This window comes from Astatotilapia calliptera, chromosome 6, assembly GCF_964374335.1.
Source record: "Astatotilapia calliptera chromosome 6, fAstCal68.1, whole genome shotgun sequence".
Lineage (NCBI taxonomy): Eukaryota > Metazoa > Chordata > Actinopteri > Cichliformes > Cichlidae > Astatotilapia > Astatotilapia calliptera.
In genome coordinates, this window is record NC_137427.1 from 9,801,288 (window position 1) to 9,817,524 (window position 16,237).

The 16,237-nt window shown below is 38.8% G+C and overlaps 2 protein-coding genes across 5 annotated transcripts; both read right to left on the bottom strand.

Moving 5' to 3' along the window:
- Positions 1 to 642: 642 nt before the first annotated feature.
- cant1b (calcium activated nucleotidase 1b) lies at positions 643 to 8,668 on the bottom strand. Of its 4 annotated transcripts, XM_026170125.2 has the most exons (6): positions 8,538 to 8,616; positions 8,190 to 8,227; positions 3,832 to 4,419; positions 3,607 to 3,747; positions 2,560 to 2,763; positions 643 to 1,468 (listed from the first exon to the last, which is right to left on the bottom strand). In XM_026170125.2, the coding sequence occupies exons 1-6, from the start codon at positions 8,573 to 8,575 to the stop codon at positions 1,098 to 1,100; spliced, it is 1,380 nt and encodes a 459-aa protein (XP_026025910.1). In that variant the 5' UTR covers positions 8,576 to 8,616; the 3' UTR covers positions 643 to 1,097. The 4 variants fall into 4 exon arrangements, with proteins under 4 accessions (XP_026025910.1, XP_026025914.1, XP_026025909.2 ...); XM_026170129.2 differs by lacking the exon at positions 8,190 to 8,227 and having other exon boundaries at positions 8,538 to 8,668; XM_026170124.2 differs by lacking the exons at positions 8,190 to 8,227; positions 8,538 to 8,616 and adding an exon at positions 6,477 to 6,634.
- Positions 8,669 to 9,677: 1,009 nt separating this feature from the next.
- On the bottom strand, positions 9,678 to 16,208 carry afmid (arylformamidase). The gene is made up of 11 exons (XM_026170130.2): positions 16,049 to 16,208; positions 14,857 to 14,947; positions 14,061 to 14,165; positions 13,923 to 13,971; positions 13,753 to 13,838; positions 13,570 to 13,642; positions 13,255 to 13,352; positions 13,055 to 13,133; positions 11,454 to 11,589; positions 10,865 to 10,969; positions 9,678 to 10,530 (listed from the first exon to the last, which is right to left on the bottom strand). The coding sequence occupies exons 1-11, from the start codon at positions 16,073 to 16,075 to the stop codon at positions 10,501 to 10,503; spliced, it is 879 nt and encodes a 292-aa protein (XP_026025915.1). The 5' UTR covers positions 16,076 to 16,208; the 3' UTR covers positions 9,678 to 10,500.
- Positions 16,209 to 16,237: the final 29 nt, after the last annotated feature.

A 16,237-nucleotide genomic window follows, 5' to 3' on the forward strand; every position in this document is an offset into this window, starting at 1 on the left:
GGGTTTATTTCTAATATGACAGCTGCGTATTACAGCTTTTAAACGGGATCCATTTAAACATTCAAACTGCATTTGAGTCTGAGAATTCCTCATAATAAAGACGATATGGGTCACTCAGTCTTTGGACCGAATTAAAGTGAATATTTGATTTTCTTAAGTGAATATTCTTTTTAATAATTACAGACTAATCAATTCTCTGGTCTTCTATCAGGATGTCATACTGACAGTGTAAACTAGACTTAGTAACAAAGTAAGACCAAAGAAAAACACCTATTTATGCATTTTCTGCATCACTAAGTTGACACAGTTTGTGCCACAGTAACTTTACTGCACTGTTGTTCAGTAGTACCTGAACAGGTTCTATATAAAAATGTATCCCCTCAGACGGGAACGTGTCACTCATGTCATGAGAGAACAAGTGAGTAAAGCATGCTGGTCTGTAAAACCCAGATTACATTCAGCATAATGATCTCAAACGAAAGTAAAAGAGAAGTCACCTTTGTGGCACTGAAAACTTTGACTCCAAACTCAACATATCTCACTACCTGCTTAATTTTGCTGCATAGTACACCCCTCTAGACTTACGTAGCATAACTTATCATTTACAGAACAGCCGAAATAAAACAAGTGAACATGTTTGGGCCGGTTCCGTTTCTATTATGACAAAACCTCAGTGTATCCAAAAGGATAAATAAAATCCAAAGCAACAAGTGACCTTAAATATTTCAAGTAATGTAAGAACATTAACTTTTTTTTTTTTTAAATGCTCCTTCATCTCATTTCCCTGAGTGTCTGACCAGCAGAGTTCGGCTGCAGGAAAAGAGATCTACATCTTATCTGGTGTTTAACAGACTCAGTAGTGTCAAACCAGGAAGTTTAGACGGCAATGTAGCAGTGCTTAAATTTAGTAGTAATGCCTTTAAAACATTTGTTTTTTGGCTGCATCAGTCAGCCAGTCTGTGGTTGGCGACACACAGCTATGCTTCAGGGTTTCCCTTTTAACTTTTCTTGTGTCTCTCAATAATCGTAGTTATATAATCTCTGAATCTGGTCACATCATATTGCACAGGAACGTTGCATATTCAGCACTGCCTCTTTCAAATAAACTCTAGCCCTTCATATTTTACATCTCCTATCTTTGTCTCAGGCAGCAGCACCTGGCCGTCTAGTGTAAACGCTATGATGTAGGTGGCAATCTTGCCTGCATCCTCCTCTGATTTTAGGGCTAGGATGATTTGATCATCTGTGTCTGGGACAAATTTAAAAGAGGAGAAGCCACGTGTGAGGTTGAGCGGTCCGACGCGCTGCACGCTGACGGAGCGGATGTCTGCAGGGCAGGACAAGAGGAGGTTGGTGGCACGCCGCTCATCTGCCGTCTCTTCATAACGCTCGTGACTGGCACGGCGAGGGAGGAAGAACCACCGCTGGAGACGCTCACTCCAAGCTGCTGATTCGTGGATAAGGTAGCCTAGAGAGCAAGGAAAGGTAACAGAAATGAATGCAAGGAGTTGGAGGTAATTTCCACGTTTCACAATGTTTTGTCCTTTCCCAAATATTTTGGTTTCAATAATTTTTTAAGCTCTTTGTTTTGTGCCTGAATTTGGCTTTTATACATTATCAAGCTTCCCATTAAGCCCAGTTATACCAGAATTCAAACACAATTTATGCTTAAAGTCTTTAGTCTCTATAAACCAATGTATAGCAGTAGCTGTGGGCAAGAGGCAGGATTATTGGCACGACAAGGATTCAGGTTTTGGTTTCTATTTTAAATCACATGTGAGAGCCATGTGGAATGCAAAAGGGGAATGAAATGAAACCCACTCACAATTGTCTGAAGACAACTTAGCTTTGTATAATTTTTTTCCCCTCCAGTTAACAATGACATTCCCACAGAACAGGAAGTCTTAGCTCGCATATCTAGTTGACTACATCAGAAGACAAAGTGTTGGGAGGACAAAAGTGCAACTTTCTCTGATGTTTAGCCAGTTCGTGAGAGAGAAGTAGTTGACCTCTTACTTAACAAGTGCTGACTGTTACCCGTGTGTTATTGTTCTGTTAAATAACCCATAAACCAAATGTTTTTGGATGCACAGAAGGTAAAAAGAGCCAAAAGTTGGATTAAGCTGGGTTTTTTGGTAACGTACAACTTTGTGGACTGCTGTTGTCATCATAGCAGCCATGCTGGCTCATGAGAGGATTACAAAACATTTCCTGTCTCCGTCTGCATTTCGCTACACTAACAGGGAAAACTGGGCCAGCTTGATTTTGGTCTGACTGTAGTTTCAGAAGAAAACTGCAAATACTAGTCCTAAAAAAAGATATGAAATCTGTATTTAACAAAAACAAACAAACAAACAAAAAACCTCAAAGCAGTAAATCAGCGATCTTTGTTTTAATTAAATAGGCAAATATAACATAAGCATTTAACAAAATTTATAGGTTATAAGTTGGTCTTCAAGAAGTTTAATAATAAATAGAAATAAAGCCTGATTACTAATTCAGACTGTACTGAAGAACAAAACAAAACAAAAAAATCCCCAAAAACACACCCAACAGTACCTGGTGGTTTGATCCCCGTTGCACTCCGTAGGGCGTTGTAGTGCGGCACCCAGTTTTGATGCTCCACCTCCCCACTGACACCAACAACTTTTACCCACTCGGGATTGTTGTTGATGACGTCCCCAGAAGTCGTCGTCCATTCCTTCCCCAGGCCTCCAACAAACAGGTGCTCATCCTTTACTGCAAGCCACTCTGCCTTGAAACCTGCACAAGCAAACAAAAGACACACGAGTGAGACATTTTTGGTTGTTTATTTTCAAATGAACAAAGAAAAACGGTTTTGACAGCGCCGGTGTTTGACTAACCAAGTGGACTACCATGCAGTGGTTTAGTTTTATCATATTTAATTTATTGCCTAATAGTGGATTTACATGAGCAGTGGTACGCTGAATTATTGCTAAATAAATGGACCATTAACATCCAATGGAGAGTGCATCACAAGTCTCATTACAGCAGTCTCTCTATTGCATTATAAACTGGTTTGAATAGTCTCAACAGGGTGACTGTTCCCTGAAATGATCCCTGAAGTTTTGGAGTCCGTGTTGTGTTTTTAATTTACCAACTTAATTGGCCATCTTTAGTCCACCTTAGCATATCCACAGCTGCTGTTATCTGTCTTTATTTCATTAAGAACCATATTGTGTTGTTTAAGACCAGCATATTGTTCAGATTGTTTTCCTCCTCTGGACACAAAGATCCCTATAAACCCAGTAATAGATTATATTTGAAAGCGCTGCATTCTGGCACGTTTCAGAAGTCTCCCTGCAGGGACACTTCCTGGTGTATTTTTTCAACACCAGGTTTATCTTTCAGAGAAACCAGGTTTATCTTTCAGAGAAACCAGGTTTATCTTTCAGAGAAGCCAGATCAAGTTTCACAGAGCAGGTGCAGAACATGGCAGAAAGATAAAACAAACAAACAAACAAACAAAAAAAAACAAAACAGAGAATAAACTATTTGCTTCTGAAATGCTCCCAGTGTGAAGCTGTGTGAAGAGCACTGTGGAGTTTGTGAGTTGAGACTTCAGGAGTTTTGAAAAGGACTCACCTTTGGAGACTGAGCCATCACCATCAGGTAATATAACCCAAGGAACTGCCTGGTTGCCCTCAATCCTGTACACCACACCTGTACGGTCGTCCACAGTATACAGGTGACCATTGAATGCTACCAGCTCAGATAGCTCCATACCTGCAGAGGAGTTAACACATGTAAGCACAAAAACAATATTTAGATGCAACTATAAATCTGAGTTCCTTCACTGAGTTCACGTACCTCGTCCTTTCTCAGCCAGATGACTCTCCAGGGTGACCGTCTCCGCATCCCATTCCACTTCCAGTCTGTCACCGGAGGCTGAAACAGTCAGGTGACCTCTTTTCATGTAGCTGAACCACGTCTGATCCTTTGAGCTCTGTGACGCTTTGTCCAAGTCTGCAATCACTCCTATGCGGTAACGGGTGCCGTGCAGCGTCTTCTCAGGTGGACTCAAAGGATATGTGTGATTGTACGGTTTTTCCCTCCTCTGCTGGCGGCCGAGTTTTCGTGCAATTTGTCTATTGGTGTCCCTGAATAAGTCATCTTCACCCTCATCGAGCATTTGAAAGCTGTGAACCCTGTTCCGGTAGTAACCTTTGGTTGGACGCTCCCAGTCCTCTACGGTCCGGTGCAAATATAACATGAGCACTAAAGCGAACAGGGTCGCCACGGCAATCGCTCGCCATTTTGGGTGGAAGCGCGTGTCGGAGGTAGCAGTTTGAGTCATGGATGCTAAGGCCAAAGGGAGGCCTCGCGCAGCCATGCCAAAGGAGGTCATTGAAGTATCCTTTTCATCCTTACTGTCTGTGGTCTGGGGGTGATTATGGCCTGGAAATGAACACAAAGAGGATTATCAGCAGAGGGGCATGATGGAGGATACATTAAAAAATGAAATATAAAAAGTCTAAATCTGACAAAGAACAAAGTGCTTGGAAAAGAAAACGGTTCCTACATCAAACTGCTCAAACCAAGCTTTACTGAATATTTGTGTAACTGCGTTTTGATGTTCAAAACAGAAACTGATGATGATGATGAGCTCTCCCTTTCTAACAATGGAAACAATAAACAAATGATATCGACACATATCACGTCAAACATTTCATGTGCATTAAGAGATACTGTAAAAAAATGAAAGCTGATAATCAAATTTTCAACTTTCAATTTTGAGTAGAAAAATGACTAAAACTTGAAATATATAGAAAGAATGAACAAAGGGCAGAGGATGACCAGAAGGAAAACTGGGCTCTTGTTCCTATTGTTCTGTATTCACAGCAGGTCTTTGTTGTGCTGTTCAGGCAGAAAACCGAGGAGGTAGCTGACCCATCCTACTTCCTCTGAATGGAGGGGGTGCCAGTTACCAGATCTTTGCTCCGTTTATTTCATCAGTTTATTTAAAAATGAAAGCACTGGTAAATATTATTGGTGCATATGAGCTATGTGACAACAATGTTTAACCATGTGGAGCTGCCATCCCTGGTTAGACATTTAAGACTTTAAACAATCAGTTTAATAGTAACATAAAACAGAGGCAACATAAAACAACAGGGCAGATTTATCAGACTATATACAGGAAGCCTCTGTGCAATTTAACTCCCCCCCCCAAAATGTGAACCTCATGTTTCTTTTGTTACTCTCAACCAGAACAGGAACAGGACAGAACAGGAGGGTGCAGAATAAAGGGACTTGCAGGCTATAAGTTAACGTTTTGTATGCAAATACAATTCAGCAACATATATCACATCAGGAGATGTGCTAGGATCTGGGTGGCGGTACAGGATGTACTACACTAAGCAATTAAGCACTGTCCCTCTGTGGTTTCAGAGAAAAGCTCATCAGATTACAAGAAAAATGCAATGTCATCCAGTTACAAGCAAGGCTGGGATGCTCAGTTCCTGATAACACAATTTTTTAGTTACTCTGTGACACAAAATTATCCTGGTAAACATGTTTTTATGATGCGTAGAGGTGTGGTTGTATCAGTTTGTCATCTTCTGCTGGTAGTACATTAAGTGAATGAATGTATTAAAGCTTGACACCAAGACAAAAGTTAAACAGCATGCTCAATAAACGTTGAGTTCAACAGTAGTGACTGTTTTAACAAACCACAGTCTACTCAGTTAAAAATGGGTACTTGCGCGTTTCACAAATAGTGAGTAAGTTGCCTGAAACACAAGAAGTGTGTTTGTTTTGTAAAAGCAAAGGGTGCCAAGGTGACCCTCGATAAACCGGCACAGTAAAAAAAGCTGCACCACTAAAACAGATTGAGCTCTTAATAAAGTATTATAATGTGCCGTTATCATAACTATAAAAAATATATTTAGCATACATCTTAAAAGATTACCTCACTTTATTTGCTATACAACAACTTGCAATCCCGCAGAACTTAATCCTAAACAGTGAACATTACTACAGCTATAAATTAAACACTAATAGCAGAACTAAATAAAACAAAATTATAGTCAAATTATATCAGCATCATTACAGCAGCATCAATAAAACTCTGTCTCTCTCTGTTAAAGAGCAACGACATTAAACAGGAAACAAGCCTATGCTTCGAAAGACTCGCATCTGAAAATTTGTGTAAAAAAGCAAACCAGAAAAGACTTGGCAACATCCTGTTTCGTGTTATTGCAATACTTCACATAATCTCCCACCACAGTTTTTCCAGAGAACTGCCTCTTGAACAGTTCTCTAGACAAGTTCAGACTTCCCGATTAACATGCTCTCCAAACCACATACACAAATACACACATGTCAAATTAGCAAGCACTTGGCTATGAAACAAACCCTTCATTGTTGCTACTGAATATACGGCCCGTAATTCACATCCCTGGAGAGCCAGACACAGCCTCACTGTACGCTGTATGAAGAGTTCAATTATTCACCCCTGCCTCGCCTCTTCACTCCTGAACACGCCACGACTGTCATGTTTCTTCTCCTTTGCACGCATCCCATAATAAACTCCCTGCCCCCCTTCCGCCAGCCCTCGTTCAACATGAATATCTGATCTCGCAGAGTCTCCTCCTTTTCTCTCCTTGTCGGCTATCTCAAATTTCTCCCCCTTCCTGCAGAGCCAAGAAAGTTTCAATAATGAATTGAGGAGAACAAAGGAGCCCTGGTCAGCAATTACAGATGAGTAAGCTCAATGAACCTTTAGGTCATCCTGAAGCACTTTGAATCAGGACCAAGCTTTGCTTTCCAACAATATATTGGTTACATTTTTAACAAAACTAATGAACAACAGGGAACCAAGAAAGACAAATAAAGGTAGGCACAAAGGTTGGCAAACTCCATTTCTACTTTGATCTGTTTTTTATTGTGTTCTGTAAAGGACGTTGTAACCATGTTTTATAAAGTGGTCGAATGACAAAGTTTATTTTCTTGACTTTTACTGCTTTTCAACGTCCAATAAACCCTGGTCATTTCTCAGCTGTGTTAACAAAGCTATCACCTAAGAAGTACACCCTGTTTTCAAGGTCAAGATAAAACCTTTCTGAGCAAATGAAGGAAAATATCATTTTTTCTCTAGTTACCAATCATCAACTTCTTCCGTATTTTATTTAAGGCTGAATAAACAAAGCTGAGCTTGGAACCATGAATGGTACGAAAGATGGGTGGAGTCAAAGTGTCATCACCCACTGGTTTGTGGTCATATTGTGAATTCCTGTTATACAATGTCTTCTGATTGACAAATCCTTAACCAGTGACGATATCCTGGGTAATCCTCCTTTCTGTTTCTCAAAATGACCATAATTATATAAAACAGACTTTGAGTTTTACTCAGTATGACCTGAAAGGAAAAGGGTTGACTGAGGTCAGAGCATAGGGGCAGAGGGCCGTTTTCACCTGAGTTGCTTCCTGGTGCTCATTAGAAACAATGCAGTTCCATTTACCACGGGATGGACCATAAAGTTACAACAGTCTGAGGACACACATCTCTGTTGTGATATCACTTAACAAGCAAAATGAGCTGCACAATTATTAATACCTATATTTTGTTTAATTTCTAAGTTTGATATATCACAAACTGGGCAGATTAAAGGTTTGGCATCAATAATATATTGCATTGTATTTAATTGTGATTTCTACTTCTTAAACTGTTACACCGAACTACGTGTTTAATAACCATTTAATATTATATTATATATTTTAACTTTAAATGATTTGTATAAGATATAGATAATATAGCCTTTTTATTTGTAATGACCTTTATCGCAATCTACTTATTAGAGCTATTCAATCTATTCTGTTTAAGTTGTGTTCATTATTTAACATCTATAACAAATCTGAGAGTTTCACAACTTTTGGGATAAATACAATATATCCTGTTTGTTTTATGGTCTTATATTACAGTTTTGTAAACCTCTGCGTTCACTTCTCTACTGTAAAGACTAGTTTAGCTGCTCTCCTTTCTGCTCATCATCTTAACAACTGGGACAGATCAGCACATCTCTCTAAGCTAGTAAATACGTGGGACACTGTTTAAACGTGTAAATAAGTACAAAATAAAAACGCTGAAGTCCCAGATAAAGTGAGGCATCTCTCACTAGTTGCCTGTTGAATAACCAACCCCCCACCCCCCGTCGCTTTGTGCCTACCTGCGTCCACACGGCCACGAAAGCAGAGATAAGGCGACCTGTAAAAAACCAAACAAATCACCTCCTGGCAGTTTATAAACTTTGCCCGACTTTCTCACACAAGCACAGCCGTAGACTGGAGCCTCAAACTGTGAAAACCTAAAGGATTTAACGTATTTAAAGTAGCCACATAAGAGTTGGCTAAACACTTTATGAGAGTTAGAAACGCACCGGCTCCCGTTAGCCACGCAGCTAGCGTCGGCTAGCATCTTAACGTTACTACCAACATTTATTCCTCGGATTTAAAATCAGTGAACTGCTTCAAGGGTTCAATAGGTCGAGTTCTTCGCTGAGACTCTGAGGACTCACCTGGTGTAGACGGTCTGTAAATCAGCCCGGCTGTCCATCTTTGTTGGGACGGTTCGGTTGGAAGTTTCTCGATGATTAGCTCCTCCTGTTCCGAGACTCCGGAGCAGCTAAACTGGGCGTCTGCACATCCAAATTATGACTCAGTAATCACCATGACTACTAACTTACTATTGACAGGGGAAATGTCATCATAACCACTGTAATCGTCACTATCGTCGTTTTAAAAGTCTTCAAGATCAAAACAAAGCGCTCCTGAACCAACCGAGTACACAATTACCCACACTATTACGTCAGTTAAAACAACACACATTTGTATTTTAAAATATGTACGTTAACTTTTTATGTATGTATTTATTTTTTATTTATGGCATGATTGTGTCATTTAAAAGAGAGCAAGGGGGTTTCCAGACTTTAAGGGGGTACTTACAGTTAGCATCAATTAGCATCAAACTACCTTATTACTTTAGTACTCAATATGTGGAATTATTTACATTATAATGTGAAGTTTTTTTCTATAGCCTAAAGTTAGGTTTGCAACAACACACAAAAAGTATTACACTGACTGTTTCAAAAAATATATATAGGCAGAGCATTTCAAGGGAGGAAAAACAGCATTTGGTGATGTCCATGACTTCAGGCTGTACAACACTGCGAAGGGTTTTCATCCAAGGGTCAAAACAGTCCTAATATTGTGACTTACTCTAGTTGATCCATTTTCTTTTAAGCCTCTGAAAATGAGCAGCTATGCGAAAAACAATTGCTGTAATCCTTAAACACTTTTGTTAAAGCCCTTGAATTAAAGCTGAAAGTCTGCACTTCAATCACCGCTTGAGTTAAAATCTATCACTATCCAAAAACTTATGGGCCAAACTGTACAGTAAAACTGCTGCTGGAACTGCCTTTAGAACAATAAAACATCACTGATTAGTTGCCATTTATAGTTTTCAATATAAATGAAGTATCTGTAATATTTTAAAATAGAATATTTCATTAGTTATACTGCACAAATATGTAATTGTTGTTTTCTAAGTACAGTAATGGATTTAGAGTCCCTCACTACCTTTGCACACTTGTATCCAAGTTTAAATCATTTCCTAAACAAGAAAACAATAAACAAAGATAAATTTGACTTGACGCTTCTCAAATATAAACATTTACTGATTGTTCTCTTTATAAGTAACGATAAACAGAACACAGTGTACATAGTCATGTAAACAGTTTTGTCAGATGTTAGAGTAATGGCCATAAGTAGTGATGTGCATCAGTTTCAGTTTTGTTGTATCTGCAATTTAAAATAACGCCTGAATATTCAGATTCTTGAACTAGATTATAATCAAATAAAAAGTGCAAAGACACATTATTTTCCTTATCAGCAACAACATATTAAAGTTCCCTGGGTGACATATAAGCATTGCGGAAGTTATAATAAAAAGCTACATTCGGTTTCATTATTGTTGACATAAGCTCCTATTGTTGTCCCCCCCAAAAAAATACAATTCACAAACCAGACAGACCCACCCACACACAAACACCAGAAATATACCAAAACTAACAATAGACTTTGCAAGGTACGAGACAGGACAAACATTTTAAGAGATTACTTAACAGCTATTGTGCAAACTGAATCTAAAATTATAGTTTTACTACCATTGCCATTTTTATGTGACTTAGTTTTAGGCACACAATTTCATAGCATGGTGGCTGAAACATACAAAGCTTAGGCCTTAAAAAGAAAAAAAGAAGCAGTAACTACAGTGAACAAGGTCATAAACAGTGAAACTAGACATCAAAACAATCCACAGCACCTCACTGACAAAGGATCCAAATGGACACAAAATGTAGATTTACCAGAGTACAAATCTGAAACAATGCATATTTTAGTCAGTGTTGCTGCATGATGGCTCTGTTCAGAGGTGTTCGTTGATACCGAGGTATGTTGATATTAGATGATGGATAAAACACCTCAGCTCTTCCCCATCATCTTCAGGAGAAGCTACAAAGAAACCAGGAAATTAAGATGATGACAAAACGTATAGTCCATAAACATGTGCAGAAATTAGGTTAAAAACAACTACATTTGTTGAACATTTGATGAAAAGATAATCTACAGAGATACTTTTTTGACTTGTAAACTTTTAGTCTTTTTAGTAAAAGAGCGGCTGAATGTTAGGAGGTGAAATTTGACTACCGTAGGCTATAAGTTAATACAGTATATTGATCTCATAAAGCTTTGAAAGACAGGGTGAGTGGTTAAAAAAAAAAAAAAAAAAAAAAGCACTGACATTCATAATAATTTTCAATAACTTTGGTTTTGTTTGCATATTTACCTTTGTTAGGTGATACTCTCCGTCAACCAGCTTCTCAATAATACTGAAGTGATCTGTATTCGCCACATCCTCCATGGTGACATTCAGCCCTGACGCCTCCAAAGTCTTAAAAGGAAATACAAGAGGTAGCAAGAAAAAGAGCAGAGGAAATATCAGATTTGCATAACAACATATTTTGAAAGTATATTGATGTTTCCACCAACAAAAGACACACGAAAAAGCCTGACCCCATGTTTCCGAGTCAGGTCATATTGCTTGTGATTTACATCTTAAAAGACTGTTGCTTGTTGGGTGGAGACACCAAATCACCACAAGGCCAGGAGATGATTTAACAGAATATTTTAGGAATGCACTAAATGTTGTTTATAAGAACAATGACAAGCATTTCCTAGCTTGAATTTAGATTTTTGGGAGCTTTTCTTGTATTGCAAATTGAATACGAGCTCTAATTGAAAATTGGACAAAACAAGCAGTGGAGCAAAGAAAAGGCATAACAAAGCATCAGAGTTTTAAAGGCTAAATCATTTATCTTGAATTATTCTTATACACCGATCATTAACTGCATCTGTTCTCAGACACGGGTACTGACTTTGTAAAATTCCTCAGACTGCTTGCGAAACTCTGGCGAGTCGTTCTCAGCAACAGCCACAACAATCTGACAGCTGCAGGAGGAGAGTTTGAGCTGAGGGACCAGCTTGCTGGGGCTGTTCCTAACTGCCACCTCCCTGCAAACAGTAGACACCCACGAGACAGAGGAATGAGGCACTGACTGGCACCACAGGCCAACGGAGGACACACGGATGAACACCAGGACATTTACACGCACAGTTTCTCCTTTGTGTTGAGCATCATGACATTCGTTCACACAATGCTCTTTACGTCACACGGACTGGCACTTAGAGCCAAATGCAAATGGATTACTGCAGGAGTCCTTAAACTAATTTGGACAATGACAAATGAGTTTAAGGACTTTTTAGATTTACACATTGAGATGGAAGACAAATGTGCACATCAACCAACCTCAGCTACCAAGTTTGAGAAAGTACGATAATTAAATTGGGAAATTGCATAAAGTGTTAACAAGTTGTGAAAATCTAATTACTTTTTAAACCCAACTTCAGTTTGTAAACAATGGGATTACACCACTAAGCTTCCAAGGCAATCTCCAAACATTCAGGTGTGTTAGCACCAATTAATGTAGCCTCAAGAAGAGAAGCAGGCTAGGTCTGGTAACTTATTTCTAACTACACCCACTCTGTTTTTAAACACTGCTGAGAAGGTTAAGTGATTGGTTTAGTTTGTGTGTTAGAAAGAAATTTTCCTAAAACGTTAAGAACAGAAGTGAGGTTTAGCCAAACTTCAAGTGACTCAGTTTTACAGTTGATCCTGATCCGGCTCTGGATCCAGGAATTTCTGATAGGATTATTTACAACTATAACAACCATTACATAAAACACAAGACAACAAAGAAGTTAAATAAAAATTTTGAGACATCATATGAACGTTCTCTAGAACATACTCTTATTATGTCTGCAGCACATGTAGTAAAGTAGGACAGCTTAAGAGGTAGGTTGCTAGCTAATTTTGAAAGGTTAAACTGTAACACCATAATTTTCCTGTTATTCATAAGAGTCCAGCTTACTTTATCTGTATATGTAAATATTAAGATACTAGTTAATAACGAATTTTAAAGGGCTTTGAGGCCTTAAGCGCTCATAATAAACAATAAATTGGGCAAAACTGGTGAATTTGGCCTTTATCAGGGCGTATTAACTTAGATCTGTTTTTGGTATAATAACCAACTAGAATGTAACTTCAACATTAAAGGGAAAAAATAATTTCCAGTTATTCACTTTTAGAATTAGATTTGGATCATTTCCCCCTTGAATGGACAATGTTGCTGGGAATACATCTGCTGGACTACCAAAAAGACAGGGCTTCAACAGATGTTCAGTTGCGAGTATACTATGATACCGCATTCCTGCATCAGTCGCTTTCATTAATATATTAACTTTTTGAAAACCGCCGTCTTTAAGTATAACTACTGTTACCAAGCACAGAGTCTATGTCCACATTGGTGTTTCTAAACTCAGATAACTGTAAAAAGTGAGTTGCAAACACAACAGGGATGGTGTATGTAGTTGTACTAAACAAGCTATCCCGCAGTCTGTAGTGTAGTGAGGCACCTACTCTGTCATCTTCAAAGGCTCGTTGACGTAGGTGGACAAGATGGGCAGGAGGTCATAGATGCCACTCACAAGAAAAGCACCTAAAACACAATCAGAAAACAAAAATGTATCATGTTTTAACCTCCTATTTTATTAATACTGAATTACTTCTGCCTTATTATATTACTGATTACATGTCCCGTTTCAACTGACAGCCTTCACCTTTAATCTGGGGAGTGATGCTGTACTGCGACCAGTCAGTTGAGAGGACCATTGCAGCCAGGTGTGCCCCAGCAGAGTGGCCACACAGGTACAGACCACTGAGTGAATCATCAGAACGACACACAGTGCGTTTACAACAGAGGCAGTGACATTTTAGTCAGCTGCAAATACAATTTCATTAGATTGGGAGGCTTTAAGATGACATCCTTCAAGCCTGACGATGATGAGCTTTCACATTCTTCATCATCAGGTTTAAAGAACTAAAGAAATAAAGAAATACAATCCAATCCAAATATAAAAAACAAGCAATGCTACCTGATGTGAGAATACTGCTGAACGACAGACACAATACTCCTGCGAACTTGTGATACCATCAGGTCCATGTTACCTGAAAAGAAAGGTCACAACAGGAAGCTGACATTTTTCAGTTCATCTTCTTAAATCATCCTTTTTCACCTGAGAGAACGGAAACAATACTGTCAAAAATGGAAAGACTACCTTTGGGGGCAATGTCGTAACCGACTGCAACCACCACTACACCTTTATCAATGAGCGGAACAGCCATGAACCCAGACTCCTCTTTGCTGTGTGACCACAAAAACCCAAAATGAATGACCCAGAAATCGAATTATGGTTAGAAATGTAGAGATTCCAGCAACAGCACAGACCTGAGAAACTGCCAGTAGCCTCCATGTATGTAAACAACAAGGTGGACATCTGAAAGAGAGAGGATGAGGCCTGTTAATCCTATACCAGCTCTGTACCTGGAGGATAACAGTGTGTGGGGCAACGATGCATGTCCGTACCCAGAGAGTTGATGTTGGGTATATAGACGTCCAGTTTCTCTCCATCTCCTTCCCCATATGGGACATTGAGTAAAGTTTGAGCCATACCACGGGCTCGCTCCGTACCTGAACAGCAGACAGCATTAGGTACAACGCCATGATTACAGATACAAAGAGACCAAATGCATGTTTGTCTACTGCTGACAAATTAATTAGAAATCATTCTGAGCAATGCTGCGTATTTTCATATCAGTAGACTGTTTTCTGTTTAAAGAAAAAGATTTTACCACTTAAATTAAAAACATTTATCAAAAATGAAAACAGGCAAAACTGGTGATTTCTATCAGGAAAAGGGTCTCAGGTTTAAGACTTATAGATCTAAAAAAAAAAAAAATGCCCCAAATATGTTTATAGCCCTTAAAACTACACGTATGATGACAGAGAGACTTATTAGCATTACTTATTCACTGAGGTTTTGTTTTTAAAAAGTACTCACACTACATTAAATATCCAAAATACGTAGTTTTATGCGTAATATGCACAGGTGTAGGATCTTGTAATCTGGCAGATTAAAGAGGAAGTCTTAGAGTAAGTCATTAAGCACTGTGAGTGTTTTTATAAATGCTGCACAATGAAAAACTGTAGCTTCTCTGTCAGAATGCGTGTCAAAGCTTCAAAGTAAGGCACAAATAATCGACCCGGACACAGATGTCCCCGAGTATCCGACATTTGGCACGACACCTGTGTTCCTGCTGCCCTGCCTGTTCGCCACAGCCGGGTTTCACAGTCGTGTGTATCCAGTTCACAACAAACCCACCTTCCTTTAAAGCCTTCACGTGGGCTTTGATCACGTCGTCGGCCGACATCCTGGGGGACCACCTGCTGGGGGAATACTGCCTCTCGAGCTCCTGCAAGAGAGAGAAACTCATGAGAGCTGCGCGGCCATGAAAGAACAGACACCAACCACCATCAGCCGGCGACCAGCGACGTAAATACGGTGAACAGCGCCTTCTGCTGCCGCAATTACACCGCTGCTTTGGTGCTTATATTACTCCAACTTCTTTTTATTGCTATCAGAATGGGAGTCCTGTGATATAGTTGTGACGAAAACATTAAAAAAATATTTGGAAGGTGAACTAGGTGAGTGAAATTACACCAGGGCTGCTAAAAAAAAGAAAGGAAAAAAATTCTACTGAAAAATATTATAAAATGCACACTGCAGGAACTGTCCACTACAGTTAGACTGTGTATTGGGCATTGTTATCTGACAATTACTTTTACAAACTATAGTAGTGTACGTGTTATTCTGTTTTATTTTGCTTTGTTAAATTTATTTTAGTAAGGAAGTAAAATGTATTTATATAGCACTTTTTAAGACAGCAATCTATTACAAAGTGCTTTACAGGGAATATAAAGACATGTCAGACACACCAACTTTATAGAGGCACTTCATCACATTATATTCAGCTTTTTATATAATTTCTGTATATTTCTTTTGTTGTAGTTTATTTAAACTTTTTATCGGTCTTTATTACACTATTTAACAGAATTCTTTTTTTATTTGAATATTTTACCTTATTAAACTATTTTGTTGTGTGACTTTGTATTTTTTATTGCTCTATTCTTTTTATTAGACTATGTTGTTGTGGGTTGTGTTTGAGTTTTGGCTGCGATATCGCAGTAATTTCCCAACTTTAGGGATCAATAAAGCATATCTTACAATCCAAAGTACCAATATCCGGGTGTTTGCCCTCTATGGGGGATTTAATTGCGCACTCCATTTTCTCATTACACGGAAGATTAAAAAAATAATAGCAGAAAAACATGTCTTATAGGTTTTATATTACTGCCCAAGTCTGTTGTTTCAGTAAGCCAGGTAATTTTGCAGACGGTTCCTAACTCAATCCTGTGCAGGGTGGGTGATCTCTACTTGTTTTCACACTGAATTAAGACTGAACTAATCCTAATAACACAGAAAAAACAAAAAATCATAAAAATTAAGCTCTTACGTCTTTCTTCATCTCTGTCCAGTGCATTATTTTTTCTCCTGTGGTGTTTAAAGTCGTCGCTGGCTGATGAATACAGAAGACGTGCTCTCTACTGTGGACTGAACTTCAGACTGACCCTCATTTCAGAAAAGTAAATAAATCAGCCATGTCTATTGTGGACGTGGTCGTTTATAGATCAGAAATGTCAGA